General features: G+C 36.7%; 3 protein-coding genes across 6 annotated transcripts in view; 2 read left to right on the top strand and 1 right to left on the bottom strand.

Moving 5' to 3' along the window:
• Positions 1 to 293: 293 nt before the first annotated feature.
• On the top strand, positions 294 to 6,286 carry LOC105702527 (WD repeat-containing protein on Y chromosome; the record flags this gene model as incomplete). Its single annotated transcript, XM_023432992.1, has 8 exons — positions 294 to 557; positions 2,288 to 2,389; positions 2,543 to 2,829; positions 3,289 to 3,529; positions 5,004 to 5,178; positions 5,346 to 5,546; positions 5,622 to 5,716; positions 5,931 to 6,286. Coding segments are annotated over 8 exons (1,423 nt in total), but the record flags the coding sequence as incomplete, so codon positions are not given.
• A 523-nt stretch (positions 6,287 to 6,809) lies between these two features.
• On the bottom strand, positions 6,810 to 14,671 carry LOC105702928 (titin homolog). Of its 2 annotated transcripts, none has more exons than XM_012430902.2 (9): positions 14,481 to 14,671; positions 13,581 to 14,049; positions 12,319 to 13,503; positions 12,035 to 12,208; positions 11,608 to 11,792; positions 11,340 to 11,523; positions 10,412 to 10,606; positions 9,618 to 9,750; positions 6,810 to 8,661 (listed from the first exon to the last, which is right to left on the bottom strand). In XM_012430902.2, the coding sequence occupies exons 2-9, from the start codon at positions 14,034 to 14,036 to the stop codon at positions 8,456 to 8,458; spliced, it is 2,718 nt and encodes a 905-aa protein (XP_012286325.1). In that variant the 5' UTR covers positions 14,037 to 14,049; positions 14,481 to 14,671; the 3' UTR covers positions 6,810 to 8,455. The 2 variants fall into 2 exon arrangements, with proteins under 2 accessions (XP_012286325.1, XP_012286333.1); XM_012430910.2 differs by having other exon boundaries at positions 14,512 to 14,671.
• A 2,264-nt stretch (positions 14,672 to 16,935) lies between these two features.
• LOC105703426 overlaps positions 16,936 to 19,750 on the top strand; it is a 29,481-nt gene continuing 26,666 nt past the window's right edge. The window contains exons 1-2 of one of the 3 annotated variants that reach the window (XM_012431814.1): positions 16,936 to 17,024; positions 18,645 to 18,949. In XM_012431814.1, coding sequence (XP_012287237.1) covers positions 18,645 to 18,949 — 305 coding nt within the window. In that variant the 5' untranslated portion in view covers positions 16,936 to 17,024. The other 2 variants (XM_012431813.1, XM_012431815.1) reach the window with 2 other exon arrangements.

Here is a 19,750-nt window from a genome sequence, read left to right as displayed (position 1 = left end):
TGAAAAATAATTATTATTTCTTAAAATATATATCTAGGGTGAGTTAAGCAATTTTTTCCAAAAATCCAAATTTTGAATGTGTCAGGACAATTCTTAGATGATCAGGAGTCGTGTCTAAGTTTTGGACAGTTTGGTCCAATACCCTTAAAAAAAGTGTTGTATTTGAATCGACTGATTTTAAGGGGGTTTCACTTCACCTTAACTCATTGACGGTAGGAATGTATAGATGCTCTGTTAAAATAGTTTATGGTAAATAGTGTAAGTTATTTTAATCATTAAACCTGTCGAAGCAGTGCAAGGGAAGTGACCAGTGTGGTATGGCTGGAAAATCGAATTTTATGCACTGGATGGGATAAACGAGTTACAGAGTTCGCAGACACGGAATCTGGCATACATAAAAAACGCTGGGAAATGAGACACACGGACGATGTGCTTTGTGCTTCTGTAGCTAATTCACAAACTCTAGCCACTGCATCTTACAATGGTGAGCTGGTTTTATGGAGGTTAGAGACTGGCCAGCCTTATCGGAAATTCCTGGTAAACAATCCCACGGGAAGGTAAAACACTTTTTATTCTACATGTTACTTAAAATCAAATGTTTGCTTTATAATACTTCAAATAAGATGAACTCATTTTCATACATGAAAACTTGCTAGATCCCTAGTAGTACAAAATATTTATCCCATATTTTCTGTATATTTAACGAATATTCTACATTTTGTAAATATTTAGCAGACATTTGAAATATTTGCCAAACGTTTACTTTAGAATATTATCTCTATAATATTTTTATAATATTACCTCCATGTGGTTTCGTAATATTTTTCTACCAGATATACAAAACATTTCGTTTCTTTTTCGACTTGTTGACAGTTTCACCAGGTTTCAACAGCTCATAGTAGACGATACCCTGCTGATCCCACCAACCGCACGGTATCGTCTTCCGTCCGAAGCGATTTGGTCTTGCGGACGATTTTGATGGTTGGCCGGGATCAACCCACGATTTCTTGCGTTTAGGATTCTCGAAAAATATCCACTTTTCATCGCCAGTCACAATCTGATGCAGGAACGACTTTCTTTTTGTCTGGCGAGCAAGATTTCGCATGTGTTTTGGCGTCGCTCCTTCTGCCTATCGGTCAATTCATGCGACACCCATTTTCCGATCTTTTGAACCTTTCCCGTGGTACGTAGGAGCATGAAAATGGCTGGTTGAGTAACATCCAATTGCTTGACAAGCATTTTTTGCGATTGGATTATCGTCCTCGTCCAAAAGTACTTGCAATTGATGGTCCTCAACCTTCCTGGACCGATTTTCACGCTTCTTGTCGCTCGGATCAAAATTGCCGTGTTTGAACCGACGAAACCAATCTCTGCACGTTGTTTCCGGTAAAGCACTGTCGCCATAGGCCTCCACAAGCATTCGATGCGATTCGGCAGCCGATTTCTTCAAATTGAAGCAGGAAAGCAGAGCTTCCCCCATATGCTTTTTTTCTGGCAAAAAACTAGACACGATTACCAAAAGAAAAATGTATGTTGTTGTAAGAAATTGCTGATGATGTGCCCTGATTATTGTTGACAGATGTCAAACTCATAGAAAACAAAAGTATGGCGGATCCATAGTAACTTAATATGCTCACTAACGCAATCTATAAGCAAACAGCGGATTTAAGCTTATACACCTGGTAGTTGGATTCGTTGAGATTGGTCAACAGCGCCGAGCAAGGCGGTGGAAGTTATTTTCCCATCCAAGAGTGGCTTCTCCACCGACACATCCAATAAGGGATCAACAAGGACACATGAAAATGGCTGGTTGAGTAACATCCAATTGCTCGGCAAGCATTTTTTGCGATTGGATTATCGTCCTCGTCCAAAAGAGCCTGCAATTGATGGTCCTCAACCTTCCTGGGCCGATTTTCACGCTTTTTGTCGCTCGGATCAAAACTGCCGTCTTTGAACCGACGAAACCAATCTCTGCACTTCGTTTCCGGTAAAGCACTGTCGCCATAGGCCTCCACAAGCATTCGATGCGATTCGGCAGCCGATTTCTTCAAATTGAAGCAGGAAAGCAGAGCTTCCCCCATATGCTTTTTTTCTGGCAAAAAACTAGACACGATTACCAAAAGAATGTATGTTGTTGTATGAAATTGCTGATGATGCACTGATTATTGTTGACAGATGTCAAACTCATACAAAACAAAAGTATGGCGTGTCCATAGTAACTTAATATGCTCACTAACGCAATCTATAAGCAAACAGCGGATTTAAGCTCATACACCTGGTATTGTAGGTATACAATTGTTTATACAAAAGAATCGAAGGGAAAAAATGATGCAATTGATCCCAAGAATATGAAGGGGACACCAGCAAGAAAGATACATTCAGATGGCATGTAAGTATATCTTCGCAGTTAATGTTTTAGTCAGATTCTTGGATTACAATGAAAAATAATTATTATTTCTTAAAATATATATCCATCATATATATATTTTAAGTATATCTGTATATATCTGTATATATGGATAGACACATTCCATCTCTCCAGGAGTACCCCACCAATATCAAGCCCATTACAACAAAGAAATTCGAAGCATCAACAATCAGCATTGAACACCACAAGATCAACTGCTGTGTACTCTATGATATTCCTGAATTCAAGACCAGTGTCCCCTGACGTCGGAACTCTTTTAATATCGTTGGAATCTGGATTAATTCAGGTTTGGACACACCATCCAGCAGCAGGATTCTTGGGTGCCTTTTCTGTTATCCATACACCCGGTGACTGTGCGCTCTGTCTTACTACTGATCCAAATAACGATTATCTTATTACAGGTAAGAAAAAGGCATTTTTGTATATTGTCTAAATTTTTTTTTAACTTTATCATGGTCTATATATTATTAGATTAATGTTTCACAGGACATGCTGCTGGGTATATTAAGGTATGGTTACTGAATTATGCACTACCAAATCCTCAACGGATATCAATGCCTGTTTTGAGATTAGAGTTTCCGTTTGTCTAGAAAGATAGACTAGATGGTCGTGCAAAGAGCATTTTTTTTTTAACTTTATCATTGTCTGTATATTATTAGATTAATGTTTCACAGGACATGCTGCTGGGTATATTAAGGTATGGTTACTGAATTATGCACTACCAAATCCTCAACGGATATCAATGCCTGTTTTGAGATTAGAGTTTCCGTTTGTCTAGAAAGATAGACTAGACGTTCGTGCAAAGAGCATTTTTTTTTAACATTATCATTGTCTGTATATTATTAGATTAATGTTCACAGGACATGCTGCTGGGTATATTAAGGTATGGTTACTGACCAATTATGCACTACCCAATCCTCAACGGATATCAATGCCTGTTTTGAGATTAGAATTTCCATTTCTCTGGAAAGATAGACTGGACGGTCGTGCAAAGAGAGCTGTACGAAACCAGCCTTTACCACTGTTATTATCTTCAATAATGGGTCATACAAATGCTGTGAATTCCCTACAATTTGTGCCAGGAGCTAGATTAATTGTCAGGTATGGTTATATAAAAAATTCTATTTTAACCCATTTATTGATTTGTCCGTATATTATTTTAAAAAACTTGGGACAATCTCTTAATGCGAACTGAAACACGTCGAAAAATTTCACAAACGTCGGTAAATAGATTCTTCTAAACACCTACCCACTGAACACCAAAGATAACAGTTATATAACTTAAAATTATTGCTGTCTGGGATAAGTTAAAAAATTCGTTTTACAAAACCCAATTTTGAATGTGTCAGGACAATTCTTAGATGATCAGGAGTGATTTGTCAAAGTTTCGGACAGTTTGGTCCAATACCCTTAAAAAAAAGTGTTGTATTCGACTTGACTGATTTGAAGGATGTTTCACTTCACCTTAACGGCAACAAAGTCTAATATTGTGTTCATTCGACGTCGGAACTCCAAAAATTGTACGTGAATTTAACGTCATTTTTACATATGTGCTGCGATTTTATATAAACTATCGCATATTACAGTCGGAATATTACGACCCAGTAAACACTGTTATATAACTGTTGGGTAAAAGTTACCTTTTCGAAACTAACATGTTATGTAGCATATAAGTAACATGGAAGTTAGATGTTAGTTATTATTTCCCACTTAGTAAGGTAAAGTGTTGTGTAACATGTTATATTAATGTTACATTAACGTTATAATATCAATTACCTTGACATAATATTAATTTTTCATACATTTAATAAAAAAGATGACGCAATTTTATCCAAAATTATATAATGTTTTATTTTTAATTAATTGTCGGTACTTGACAATAGTTAGATATTAAATGACAAATCAGACTTTCAATGAAATTGTGTAACGATAAATTATTTGATTTTACTTAAAGACAATTAGGATTTCATTCGACTAGCAAACAATGACTGATAATGTATAGGAGCGTATGAATTAAAGTCACATTTTTTCATACGAGTAGTAAACAAAATATGACATTTGACGATGAATTATGATAATGACGATGATGTAATAAAAGAAATGACAGCACCAATGTAGTTCCGTTTTGTTAGAAATATGTGCTACATATACACAGTAATATCAGGACAGTAACATAATGTAAGATGAGAGTAACAAAGTTATGCTACATTTATATAGATATGATAGTAACAAATGTTATGTTACTTGTTAGCTCTATGTTACATAACTGTTAAGTCACTGCATTGTAACAAATGTCATGTAACTAGTTAGCTCTATGTTACGTAACTGTTAGGTTATTACATTGTAACAAACGTTATGTTATTTGTTAGTTTTAAGTTACGTAACTGTTAGGTTTGGTGTTCAATGGGGATGCGCTGCTGTCCCGCGCAACAATGTGCGCATCAGTCGTTACTATAGAAACGTAATTAACTATTGACTGCTATTGACTTATCCTATGTTACGATTAACTTAAAAACCACGTGGTATTTTTCGGGACATATGAAAATCATTTATAACATTATATATTGGAAATTAGTGGAAGTTCTGACCATACGGTACGTTTGTGGTCTCTGAGTGGACAATACATATCTACCCTTGGAACTTTTCGACCATGGTCCACATTGTTATCAGACACCCCTGTTTCAAAGTACTTCGGTGAATTCAGATTGCCTCCTGATATTAAACGAATTGCCAGTCATACAACAATGAAGGTAACAATAACATTCTAATGATGTCGAAGCATTCTTTGTGTAATTTGATTGCTCTTTACACGTTGAAAAATTTAGGTTATGAAAGAGGGGAAAACTGAAGTCAAATCATTCATTTGTAATACATTCTTTATGTAATTTGATTGCTGTTTACACGTTGAAAAATTTAGGTTATGAAAGGGGGGAAAACCGAAGTCAAATCTGACGGTACAGCTGAAGATGTGGAACTTTCTAAGGAGGTTTCCAATCAGAAAAGATTATTGCTGTATGGAAGAAGACTCTCTTCGCCAATTTTAGGACAGCGTTATAAACTAGCTGGACGATCTAAAGCCTATGACGCACCACCAAGTCTTGATAACTCATTAGCATATGTAAGCACATTACTTTAGTACATTATTTGTATTAAACATTTACTAACATTTTAATGAATATATTGTAATATATAGATCCCAGTATACACTCATTTGATAACTCATAATTTGGAGCCAGTGAGGATACCACAGATGCTATCAGTTTTATCATCGCAGAAGATGAGACTACCGTATGTACCACTTAATTTGTTTCGTAATATTTTTACATAATCTCTAGCAGTAGTAATTGGTAGTAAATGTTTGTGAGTGATGAACGTTATGTGGCGGATATTTATACAATCAATAATGACTATAATAATAATGCCACAGAGTCTAGTGGTTATATATTATCCATAAAGATACGTTTTTATTTAAGGTCTTAACATACATTCCTTCAATTTACAGCACATATGTACATCCTAAAAGACCTACAAAAGGCGTTTTCAAATCGACGTCTAAGTAAAATCAAGCACGTTATGAAAAAACTTGCATACTTGGCAGCAAATTAACATTTCTCAAAATTGGATGCAACACAATGGGTACTACTGATTTTCAATGATTAAAAATTAACAAATATCGTCAGTGACAAGATAAGAAACGGATTTACCGATGTAATAGTCAAAAAAAGGTAATTCATTGTTGCAGAAATACAGTCAATTATCAAAATATTTATAATTTTCAACCCGACTTGGTTAATGGTGGTGAAAGTGTGCAGTTCGTAGGAGAGAGAGTAGCGATAACTAAGCGAGATAATGGCGAGATGAGATAATAGGATAAGAAGGGAAGTGAAAAGGTTTAGTGTAATTGAGATAAAAAGAAGGTAGGCGCTCGTAGAGGTTAGGCCGGCATTCACAGCCACTTAGAGGATAATTGCGTACCTCTCTACTAAATCGACCATCTTGGACTTTCGTGAAGTTTCTGGCGTTCGGGACGTCGATGAAAGTGTATTTACCCTTCTGCACTTTTGAAGAAAAGTGTAGTACACTCGTTACCCTCGAGGGTAAAAAGTGCAGTCAACGCGAACAAACCTAGTATATAACCTTTTAAAACCCTAGTAACCGTGAATCGTCCATTTTTAATCGATGAATCGGCCATTTTGAATCGATGAATCGGCCATTTTTAATCGATGACGTCAGAAGCGAGGAAAGCATACCAAAGCCAGTGACAAGTTTACGACTTCGAGGCAGTAATTAAAAGTTGACAGAATACTTTTGTAATGCTCCCAGTTATCATTTTTCATACGTTGGTCTTATCGTAACGGAGGAAACAAATTAACACTACAAACACTATCCCAATAGCTTGTATTAAAAAAGAAGACGAAAGAAGTGGAAACAATAGTATATAACATTTTAAGACCCTAGTAACCGTGAATCGGCCATTTTGAATCCATGAATCGGCCATTTTGAATCGATGACGTCAGAAGCGAGGAAATCGCATGAACTTCCCAGCCGTTATTTTTCGAAACGAATATTTCCTAATAGAGACTAGGATCGGAAGAAACCAGATATTCATGAAATGTGTCGAATGGTCAGTTTTTTATCGACCATGTATTAGGAAACGAAATAGCACTTTCCGAAAATCAGCCTACAAAATCCAGTGACAAGTTTACGATTTCGAGACAGTAATTAAAAGTTGACACAGTACTTTTGCAATGCTAGTTGTCATATTTCATGCCTTGAGCATGGCACAACAATCCCCAAATGGCAGAATAGGCGCCACATGACTACTAGTCACTTATTTAAATATACAAACGAAGACAGAGAAAGAAATAAGAATCCCTACTTTAATGTACAAATATCCTTAATCGAGTTCTGTTTAGAAATCATTTTGAAATCCTTAAAATCATGCATATATAATTACAAAGTTAACGTTAGTTTGTCAAAGCCCAAACTGACAGAAGGCGAGTCGCTAGCGCTACGTAATCAATCATTGTCAAGATCACGTAAAACAATAACAATCGCTAGTATTTGGATTTCCCCTGCAGCTTAAATTAAAATAATCTCGCTCGAGCGGGATGACTGAACGAGCTGGGACAACGAGACAAAGAAATGGAACAAAGAGCAATTGAATACACAAGCAAATACACATACATCCAGGAACAAAGCCCATGTCGACGCACGTCGATGTCGTTGCTAAAGCGACCGGTAGATGTCGCATCGGCATAGGACACTAATCCCTAGGATTTGATTTCATCGCACCCAATAATTCGTTTTAGAAGTATGTGTAAGAGTCGTTTAATACACACACATCCAGGAACAAAGCCCATGTCGACACACAGCAATGTTTCTAAAGCAACCGGTAGATGTCGCATCGGCATAGGACAATAATCCCTAGGATTACATTTCATCGCAACCAATAATTCGTCCTGGAAGTATGTGCAAGAGTCGTTTAATACACATACATCCAGGAACAAAGCCCATGTCGACGCACAGCAATGTTTCTAAAGCAACCGGTAGATGTCGCATCGGCATAGGACAATAATCCCTAGGATTTGATTTCATCGCACCCAATAATTCGTTTTAGAAGTATGTGCAAGAGTTGTTTAATACACACACATCCAGGAACAAAGCCCATGTCGACGCACAGCAATGTTTCTAAAGCGACCGGTAGATGTCGCTTGGGTATAGGACAATAATCCCTAGGATTTGATTTCATCGCACCCAATAATTCGTTTTAGAAGTATGTGCAAGAGTCGTTTAATACACACACATCCAGGAACAAAGCCCCCGTCGACACACAGCAATGTTTCTAAAGCGACCGGTAGATGTCGCTTGGGTATAGGACAATAATCCCTAGGATTTGATTTCATCGCACCCAATAATTCGTCCTGGAAGTATGTGCAAGAGTCGTTTAATAAAAAGGATCGTGTAAGACGTTCAAGTCTTACACTTAATCCTTCCGTGAAAAACCATTCCTCCATTTGTGGATGGTTACTCATCATCCAGGTCATTTTCCATCATCGAGAATCTGGGTAAGGTTTTCCACACTGCGCTCGAGGTGCGCTTTAAACGGTTCTTGCTAATTCCAGGGAACAATTGCGTAAGGTCAGGGGTGCACATCCTGCTGTTGAAGTACTTCAGGACCGCACATAAAGGCAGGCTCTGTTGCATTATCAATCTGGACTCCCGTACGTGTGCTAAAAAAGGAAAACGGTTATAAATCATTAACACGCAAGTATAACATTAAGTCTACATCAGCTCTATACCACTGTACAGTCAAACTTGTTTTTATGCGATTTTTTTTTTGTGCAATTTCTTTTATGCGGTATATTAATATCGGGATTCAGATCCTCGCTGCAGCAGCAATTGCTCAAATAAAACTTTATGCTAATGCCATCTAGCGGTGGAAGTCATCGTCCCCACTCTGGTGGTGAACGCCGTTAACAGATCATGAAGACGAACAAGAAGAACCGGATTCTATGTCAGCGGATAAAATATATGCAGGGGTCCAGCTTTGCAGCAAATTGGAAAAGCATTTTCTTAAAGTAGATAACAATTCCGAAAGAAGTTTGAAATTCGAAAAAGAGCTTCGATCGTGTATATCTGGCTATCGCGACGTTTACAAGCAGCTGATCAAACGACCGTCGTCGCAAAAACTTATCACAGACTACATGGTAACAAAAAATAAATCAACCCTAATATCTTCAAGGGAGGAAAGCGATTACGAACCGGTTTATCACAAGAATAGCACGTTTTAGACTACGACAAGTAGTATTGAATGATGTACATTTTGAAAATTTCTCCATGTTTAAAATGAGAAATGAAAATTCTTTAAAATATTTCCACGTGTAATTTAATTATTTATTTCGTTTGGAAAGCACTTTCTCGCTATTCCGTAAAGCTTTGACATATTTTTTAACTGAGACTTTTTTCATGCGGTCCCTCTTCACCGTATAAAAAAAAAATGTTCTTTAATATGCTCCGAAAAATTATTTGTTATAGCTATTTATGAAGTTTCTGAATATTTCTTTTTTTTTGTGCGGTTCTTATCTACCGCACAAAAACAGGTTTGACTGTATTAAATTATTGAAATAATAGTTAACGATTAAAGCTTGATCATTAATTAGAAATGATTTTGAATCAAGTTCTTTACACTTCGCCCAAATAGGAATCGGATGCTTCGGTTGAGATTCGTCATCTGATTCGTCATCATCAGGTTCACTGTCTAGATGATACACATTTGGTACGTACTCGTGTTTCTTTTCTGCAACGGCCGTCTGCTTCGTCTAAAATTAGTGTTTGAAAACCGAGATTAATTCGTTAAATAACGATATGCACCACTATACTAGATGCCAATAACGTTATCTTTAGAGACCAAACTGCGAATAGTATCTAAAAAATTGTTTAACTTAGCCCTGACCAGAATCAAAATGGCGTCGAGCTCTCATATTTCAATCAATATACAATTATCGAAGGCTCTGATATGAGAAACGAAAGGGTCAGGACAATTTTACGACAATTTAGAACACTCTGGTAATCGATAAACTCGCATTTGAACAGGATAAAGGCAAAAAAAGTGTTGTATGCGCTTCTATGCCAAAACGATGGGAATACGAGGTCTCGGAGTGAAAATTTAATTGACCTGGAAATCACAGATGGCGCAGAGGGTCCCTCTGCAGTCAATTAGGGCCCCAGAAATCATGAATCCAGAGGATTTCTGGAGTTTTACTTCGATTTCTTTAGACAGATGGAGTATGCCATTTGGTACAATACCCAATATAATTCGACCCAGCTGTCAATATGAAAACGAACGTCGGCAACGTAGGCATTTAGAAAAATCTTTATCGACGTCGATCAAGTTCCTCGACGTGTTTCACTTCGCCTTAACGTTTGTATTTCATAATGATAGAGTATGTACGGCAATAAAATAATCTCATCGTAGGTTACCTTAGTCTGCATTGCAGACATTTGGGCCTTTAATCGATTTGCTTCGTTATGTTGAGCCTTTGCTTCTGCGAGTTTGCGTTTTTCAATTTCTTGTTCTTTCTGTCTCTGTTCAGCGAGTAATCGTTCGGCATCTTCCTGTTCTTGCAGCCGTTGCAATCGTAATTGTTCCTCTTGCTTACGCCTATCTTCTTTTTCCTGCCAAGGTAAAGATACTAATAAATCATGGACTATAATTAACAGAAGTCTCGGTGGCTAAAAATGCGTTTAAGTAGCCTGTTTTTTTTTTCTCGTAATTATTAACGCAATAGAAATAAAGTTATTAAATCAAAACTAAAAATCACGTTTTCATTTTTAACTAGCGGCACTATGAAGACACAGTGTTGACATTTGGCAAAAATTGTTCATTAGTAGCAAGTTAGTAACTAATTTATGCAAAATTGAATTTGACGTAGGGACACTTTTCAGACGCTTAAGGTGATATGAAAGATTTATTCTATATATATCAATATGACTAAACATTGATAAAACTTTTCTCTAAAAACTGGATGCACCGAATCATTTGAAACTTCAGTACGTAATTATGTAGGCCCTAAAGAAGAATGCGATGCTCATGAAATATCACTTTTCAAGAAAAATATGTGCCTTGGCTCTAGTCTGCGATAAGTAAATAAAAATGTTTGAAAAATGAAATTCCACGAGCATTGCGTTCTTCATTAATGCCTCCGTAATCACATGTTGCAGTTTCAAATGATTCGATGAACCCAGTTTGGAGAAAACTTTTATAAATATTTTCATGTTTTATATATTATATATGGAGTGGCCCTTTGGTACCACCTTAACTAGCTATACTCTGTAAAAAGAAAAAAAGCAAAGCTCCGATGAAACACTAGTCGACTAGATTTAATAGTTTAATTACTCTTAAATATACCTGCAAACGCTGGAGTTGGACAAGACGTTTTCTTTCTGCCTCCTCTTTCTGTTTCTCTTGAAGTTGCAGTGCCAATCGTGCTTTCTCTTCTCGTTCTTTTTCAAGCTTCAGTCTTCTTTCTATGGCCAGTTTTTCCTTCGCCTCCCTTGCCAATTTGTTCTTCAATTCTTTTTCCTCTCGTTTTCTGTCAAATAAAAGTTTATACTAATATATCTTTGCTCATTTCCCTTGGCAGCTATGAACAATTTCGAGCTAAATTAAAATTCACCTTTTCTTCTCTTCGATCTGCAGCCTCAGTGCTTCCGCTCTCTTTCGTCGGACATCTTCTTCGTTTCGACTCCTCTCTTCTGATAATTCCCTTGAATTCTGTTTCGTAGGTGCTTTCACTGATTGCAAAAATGAATCCACATTTGACACGATGTTTGTACGAGAGGCTGTCATGGACTTCAATACCTAAAACAAGAATTGAGTTCGATTAAAAGTACATATTTAACAAATAATATTCTTTCAAATTACTCTAGATTAATTAAATCAGATACGCTGTAGAGAGATATAAGAACCGAAGAGAAGAATAAAGTAATGTAACTATATATAAGTGTACATAATGTACATAGTGTAATTAAATAATACTATACTAGTATAATACTATATAATGTAACAAGTTACAGATATAAATATAGGTTATGTAAACTTACGTTAACATTCTGAGGCGTCACGATTCCAGTGGCAGGTGTGTTAAAACGGTTCACCGACATGGGAACCATTTGCCTTATTTTACTTAGTGGAGTAGTCTTCAGCTGCTGCTTCTGGCTTGACTTTTCATTTGCCAGTAATTTGCTGATCTTTTGAGCTGATTGTTGAATATTGTTCTAAAAATAGAAAAACAATCGGTAGAGTTATGTATAATTTCAAGGAAAGATATCCAAAGACCGTGGTAAGAAATTAAAATTGAAATTAAATTTAAACATACAATGCTCACCTCTTTTGACTCTTTGGTAGTCTTAATTTGCTTAGCCAAGGAAATTTTCTTAGCTTTAGCGAGAGACTTCCTAGCAAGTTTTTGCGCAATATTCATTGCAGAGCCTGCTGCAGAATTTTCCCCAGCTGCAGCAGCTGCCAAAGCTTTACTCTTCGTTCTTGTGATTCTGGCAGGTTCTTCTAAAATCATACCTTGCGAAACATGTGACGAAGTGGCCTGTTCGAATGCTTCTACTTTTTTCTTCACGGAATCTTTTGCATATGGACTGAACAAGGCAGTCTTGACGAAGGTTTTGTTAGGCTTGCAGAGGTTTACCTCTTGTAACACCGCTTTGGCAGGTGTTGACTCGATTTCGGAATCCTCTTCACTGCTCGAGTTCGAAAGAGCTAGCCTTTTCCTGGACCCATCCAGATTCTGTTTTCTTTGTAATGTCTTTTTTCTAGGAGACGTTCTTTCTGGAGATGATTCATCGTCAGTTATCAACTCTTCGGTGTTTTTAAATATAGTAGGCCTTAAGCTTTCACTTTGAGGAGCTAAGGTGCCACCGTTTGTAACGCTCTCCGGGGAAGAAGCTAATTCCATTGCAGCTTTTTCCTGAATCAAAGTACTGCTTTGACTACTTTTATTTTTACTTCTACTTCTAGTGACAGGCCTCTGAAATGAGTTCTTTTCAAGTACAACAGTTTCATTGTTGATGTTTCCATGCATCGGTAATGGATCTAGAACTACAGTGACATTCATCATCATTTTCTTATCGAAAGTTCCTATGGTATTGCTATAGTTCATCGTAGAGTTCATTACGGGACCACTTTTGCCAATGGCATCTTCGTATATTGAAGCATCCACTGTTTCATTCGTATTTGTCCTCTCCAGTGACTCATTCATAACGTTCATCTTTTTCAAAGTAGGTTCTTTGAACCTGATTAAAGAGCTTCTGCTGGAACTGGGGGAGTTGATATTAGTATCCTCATATTTCCGTTTATTCGTTAAGGGTTTCCCTTTCTTTACGTTTGGCAAAGCCTCTTCATTATCCACTTTGTCCGATTGATTTTCTGTGTTCCTTTCTGAGCTTCTTTTCTGTAGCTTGCCATTCACCTTGCTATGCTTCATAGGTCTTTGTACTTCTTCCTCATCGGAGCTGCTGAGAATTGCTTTCGGTCGCTTTGTTCGAGTTTCTTGATTTGCCTAAAAAATTATTAAATCCTTAGTATTAATTTACAAGTTACAATAATCGATATATGGTAATACTTTGCCAAACTCACTTTATTAATTCGAGCGTTCTGTTCTTCCTCACTGGAAGGCCTACGTAACTTAGTCGTCAGAGTCAGCGATTGTTGTTTCTTAATATTATCCGCTGCTTTTCTGGATGCTTCACGTTTCGCTCTACCTGTTAGAATCTTTTCTATAATCACGTTTTTGACTTCTGTAGTATGTGGCTCTGTATCCACACTGGTCAAAGTAAAATCATTATCATAACTGGTTGCATAATTTTCAGGAATCGTATCGATCTTAAGATTTCCTTTCTTGCGTTTTGCTCGTGGCGTCTTTGCTATTAAAGGCCCCGCACGTGATTCTGGTATCTGTGAAACTAAACTTTCCAGGAAATTGAATAGTTCTTCTTCTTCATTCTTAAAAGACGCTTTAACTTTTGTATAAGTGTTGTGCACATCCGATAATTCCTTCCCAAAGAATTCCAGGACCTTTCCTCTCGACCACATGATGGTAAAAAATCTAAAAGATAAAATACACTTTGTTATGCACAGATAAAAGAAGTTAAACGATATACATAGCCTATCGTTAACAATATTTAAGACTTCAGAAACTTTCTATTTTCACCGATCTTGCACAAGAAAGGAAAGCATATAAAAAGAATGCTTTCCGTCTTTCACATTAGAAAAAGGAATATTTAACCGTTTGACTGCTACGTGGCGCAAAAGCGCTGCGTTCATTTGTCTCGAAAACCACGACGCAGTGCTTTTGCGCTGCGAGTTTCAGTGTGTCAAAATATGTCTCGCAATTTTCGTGCGTCTTGCAAAAATTGCTTAGCAGTCAAACGGTTAAAAATGCAATTTAATCCTCCCTTGTACAACTTCTCCATCTTGCGTTTCAGCCAATTATTTATTGAACTATATAGCATATTTTAAAAACGCAGTACCACGCACTGGAAGTATGAAATTCAGAAAAATATTTTACAGTTTGAATGGCACCGTTCCTCTTGTGATTCGAATTAAATAGAAATCCCTGGTAAGAGAGGGCGGAGGAAAAAATATGTATCCAGTCTTTAACTTATGTTACACTAATTATCAAGCATAATTAAACACTTCCCGTTCACAACGTGCCGAAAGTAAACATGTACTAACCTAACAATTAACGTTATAGTAATTACCGGTCAGAAACTTGACCCGTGAACTCTCAAACAAGACTTTTTATGTCTACTACCTATTCCCAATCATTTCCGTTGTTCCCGCTAACGTTTCTTAGTTTAAAAGTTTTCATGCAGCGCCATCTCAATGCCACTCACTCAATTTCTGGGGGTGCGTTCGATAATGCACCACAAAACTACGTCTCCATCGCAGTCCTAAATCCGAGATTTATCAAATCCAGATTCAGTAAATCGCATGACTCAACAGTGATTTGGGAGATATCTCACGGGCAGTGTTGTGTGATCGCGTGATCCTGGGTGTTTAATACGGATTTTTGACGAGAGCTCACTTCTCGCACTTTTATCTCACGTGGGTTTATTCGTCGAATTACGTATTTGCTATATGAAAGCGAGTTCCTAAATCCGAGATTTATCAAATCCAGATTCAGTAAATCGCATGACTCAACAGTGATTTGGGAGATATCTCACGGGCAGGGTTGCGTGATCGCGTCCTGGGCGTTTATTACGTATTTTTGACGAGAGCGCTTACTTCTCGCACTTTCATCTCACGTGGGTTTATTCGTCGAATTACGTATTCGCTATATGAAAGCGAGTCTATGCTTCATCATTTCGCTTAAAAATTTGTTCCGAGCCAATTCATACGAATGATCTCGCATTTTCACCACCAAAAACGTTCCGTAATACCGTGAGCTACTCATTTTTCACATTTTCGCTCAATTTGCTTTACGTAATACCAGATAATACAACCCGTGCTGCCCTCGGTGGACAGTACAGGCGGCTAACGTAAACTGGAATGCATCGATGGGTCGAATCGAATTCTTAACCTCTTTCCTTTTTGAAGTTGGTTAAGAATACCACAAATTAGAAATACAAATACGTCTGAAAGTAGATATCTCACTACTATAATATATTAAATTTGTTACTGTGCTAAATATGAGCATGTAAGACTTACAAAAACCCGTTTTAAATCTACCAGACTAATTTTAAACGTACCCTTGTAAATATATTCCTTATGATGATGAATATCGTGCAAGGAACATAAACTTTATTCTAGGTTTGTTCTTCTTAGTTACACTTTCTACACATTACAGGTTCGTTTGCGTTGATTGCACTTTCTACACTCAAGGGTAACGAGTGCGCTACACTTTCCTTGAAAAGTGCAGAACGGTCGATACACTTTCATCGACGTCCCGAACGCCAGAAACCTCACGAAAGTCCAAGATGACATTTAGTACAGCGATACACGATCTTGAGGTTATCTGTATCGGATGATGATGAATACAAAAATGTAATGCTTCTTCCAGCCTTCCTTCTTCAGCTGCCTTCGTTTTCCTGAAATCCTACAATTCGTTCTATTACCTTGTAATTGTAAAAGATGAAAATTCCTTTCACGAATTTCAGGTATTGAGGATCAATAAGGGTCAGAATATTATTGCAGTAGAATGAAAAAGAATTTAACCACAACAGTGAAAATTTATAGCTTAGTTCATTCCAATCGAGGTTACGTAGTAATACATAATAATTATAAATTGTTTCAAACATTACGTACTAAACTAAAACGCTAAATCGTTCTATACATAAAGTTCCCTGTAACATCATTTGGCTTATTTGTAATAAAACAATAAAAACCATTAGTCATAATAAGAGAATAACATTTATGTTTCCTGTAACATCATTTGGCTTATTAGTAATAAAACAATAAAAACCATTAGTCATAATAATAGAATAACATTTATGTTTCCTGTAACATCATTTGGCTTATTTGTAATAAAACAATAAAAACCATTAGTCATAATGATTCTATAGAGTACCAATACAAAAATGATACATGTTAATATTTCTACAGGGAATATTTTGTAAGACTTATCTGCTAACTGTTCCGTTATGTAGCATAAAAGTTGGTTGAACTGCAATTCTGCTCAGTATATGTAATACATACTTTGGGGCTAGTACCTAATGATACAAAATTACAGTTAGTGGAGCATAAAGCTTTACCTCCCCTTTACCTCTCTATTGTTCGTAATAAGGACTGTTTCTCTTACTGTATGTCGCTTAACGTGTAATTGAGACCGTATACATAGTCATATATGTACAAATGTACATACAGGTAAGACCTAGGTGAACTTGACGGTCATACCATTATGAAGTAGAACTCAGATCAAGCAGTTCTTGATCTGTAAACTAGTGCGACAATATTATTCAGATACTTAACCGTACAAGCAGAGAATTTTCATCACTTTTTTAGTTTTTCACATTTGCTTAACATTAATTATCCAATTCTGACAGTAATCGAACATTTTGCAAAACCGTCAAGGCATACAAGGTAAGTTATTTAGTTATTAAATATACGAATCTAATACTGCTTATATCCTTCACGTTGCCTTTAATGCGTATTACAGTGAATAAAAAAATTTATTTAAATTATCTTTTAAGCTTTAGACGATGAATTTGTTAATAGCTTATTCAATTATCTCATGTAAAGGAATTTGAATATTAATAAATAGGGGAACCAAGCTCAAAGCGGATAGGTTTATTTAAAAAATAGTAAAATATAGAATTTAAAATCATATAATGTTCGTTTAGTTTATTGTGGTAATTTACAGATCAGAATTTGGGTAATTTATAGACCAGAACAATACAAAAAAGTTTCATTTGGGTAGAACAATTACTGCTCGCGTAAGGGGTAAAAGTATTCAAAGGGCTGGCTCACCCCTTAAAAATGAATTTTTTCGAAAAATTCCAAATGCATGTTTCATAATTCTTCATTCCCTACATTTTGACGGTTGTTTCATGAAAATCGATCGAGTGCTTCTATGTGAAACAGCCAACTCCCCCCTTGCACGGCCAACCTTGAAGCCTGATTTCACCCTCTAAAAATGTTTATCCGTCTATAAAAAAAACACGAGTCCCTTAGATTTTAGTCCTCTATAACATATTTAAAAATAAACAAAATCGGAGGGGGACACCTCAGGTACCTTCCTTATAAATAAAGTACAGCCAATTAATCGCGTTCCCAAACGGAAGGCATAGTGGGAGGATGTCGGTAGGGTTGCGTTCGGCTGTATGCAGTGTAGCAGCCTTACCGGCGTCTTCTTCGATTTGTGACGTGTCCTCTATAACATATTTAAAAATGAACAAAATCAGAGGGGGACACCTCAGGTACCTTCCTTGTAAATAAAGCACAGTCAATCAATTGCGTTCCTAAACGGAAGGCATAATGGGAGGATGTCGGTAGGGTTGCGTTCGGCTGTATGCAGTGTAGTAGCCTTACCGGCGTCTTCTTCGATTTGGGACGTGTCCTCTATAACATATTTAAAAACGAACAAAATCGGAGGGGACCCCTCAGGTACCTTCCTTGTAAGTAAAGCACAGCCAATCAATCGCGTTCCCAAACGGAAGACATAATGGGAGGATGTCGGTAGGGTTGCGTTCGGCTGTATGCAGTGTAGCAGCCTTACGGGCGTCTTCTTCGAATTGTGCCGTGTCCTCTATAACATATTAAATATGAACAAAATCAGAGGGGGACACCTCAGGTACCTTCCTTGTAAATAAAGCACAGCCAATTAATCGCGTTCCCAAACTGGAGGCATAGTGGAAGGACGTCGGTAGGGTTGCATTCGGCTGTATGCAGTGTAGCAGCCTTACGGGCGTCTTCTATTTATGACGTGACACCACTTCAGAGTTAATTCGCGAATCAGAGTTTCTAACGGTTTTCGAATTTCCTAATGGATGGTAAGATGGCGTAACAAAGCTATTGTCGCGCTTGAAATGCTAGATCTTGAACAATCGTAATCGATGATACTTGTAGAAACTGATGGTGTTCCATAATTATTATTTGTACCTATTCTGAAAAATAAGACTAGTAATTTTCTAAATAATCTCCTACTAAAATAATTATCATGTATATTCCATATATTATGTACCACATTAAAAATGATTTCAGATGAAAACAAGTGTCTTGCAGTTAATAATACTGTTGTCAGTCGGTGGTTCTAACATAATTCGGGGAGATGAAACAACAGAATGGGTTCAGCGATTACGTTCTCTATTGAAAGACTGTCCAGCTGTACCGTGGAATGGTTCCAGTACAGAAGAATTTCTTATCATTCTTCGTGATTGTATACAGCAATATGCAGTTCTGGCATTCGACGCTTTTCTTGAGGAAAACGTGATTCCAGTGTTTGATGGTATAAATCTGATGCGTCTCCATAGAAATGATACAAACGTGACCAACGCTGAATTTTCAAGGTACAGTTTTTAATGTTGAATAATATTTTCTGATGAAATTTTCTTATATCAAAATTTAGTTAAATGGTGACGTGAAAGGCAGCTTTGAATGGTCGGTAAGAACTAATTTCCGAGACTACATTTCTTTTAAAGATACAGGAATGGATTTGTCTGAAACTTTTCCATAATTAGTATAGAGGATTTCAAACGAATAAATCTCATTTTCTACATAATCCAATAACGTCTTAGAGAATGTGACCGTTTATTCTGTCAGGGCAGCATACTGTCCAAATACCATTCTGCCGAGCTGACGAGACGACACACAGCAAGATCTTCAAGAGTGTTGCGTACATACATCCTGACACATTAGATTCAACCACATGTTTAATAATCGGATTTCTCAAATTCTCAGGATTTCAGCCCCAATGCCGAGAACAACTCTCCTTCGCGTTTCTTTATCGCTTTACAGTGGTCGTAGCAATTTATTTTATACGTCGAACAGAGCAACGTATATTGCTTCACACTCACGGTTTCATTTGTGCCCATAATTATGAAAGTGGTCTAAGTCATATATTTCTTGTTTCGAGATATTTAATGAATTGCATTTGAATAAATTAAAAAATATTTTTATATCATGCAACGTTTTAATGTAGAATTTTATTAGTCTTGATTAATGGTAATTTATTATGAATATGAGATTTTCTGTGAATTTCATACGAAAATGTTTTTAAAGTTTGAATTGACTTAGACCATTTTATAAATAATTTATGAACATTTATTAATTATTTTTAAAAAGTAATCCATTTTTATCATTATAGGCTT

The sequence above is a fragment of the Orussus abietinus genome, unplaced genomic scaffold, assembly GCF_000612105.2.
Source record: "Orussus abietinus isolate OABI.00-Male unplaced genomic scaffold, Oabi_2.0 scaffold300, whole genome shotgun sequence".
NCBI lineage: Eukaryota > Metazoa > Arthropoda > Insecta > Hymenoptera > Orussidae > Orussus > Orussus abietinus.
This window is presented reverse-complemented; position numbering and strand designations above follow the sequence as displayed.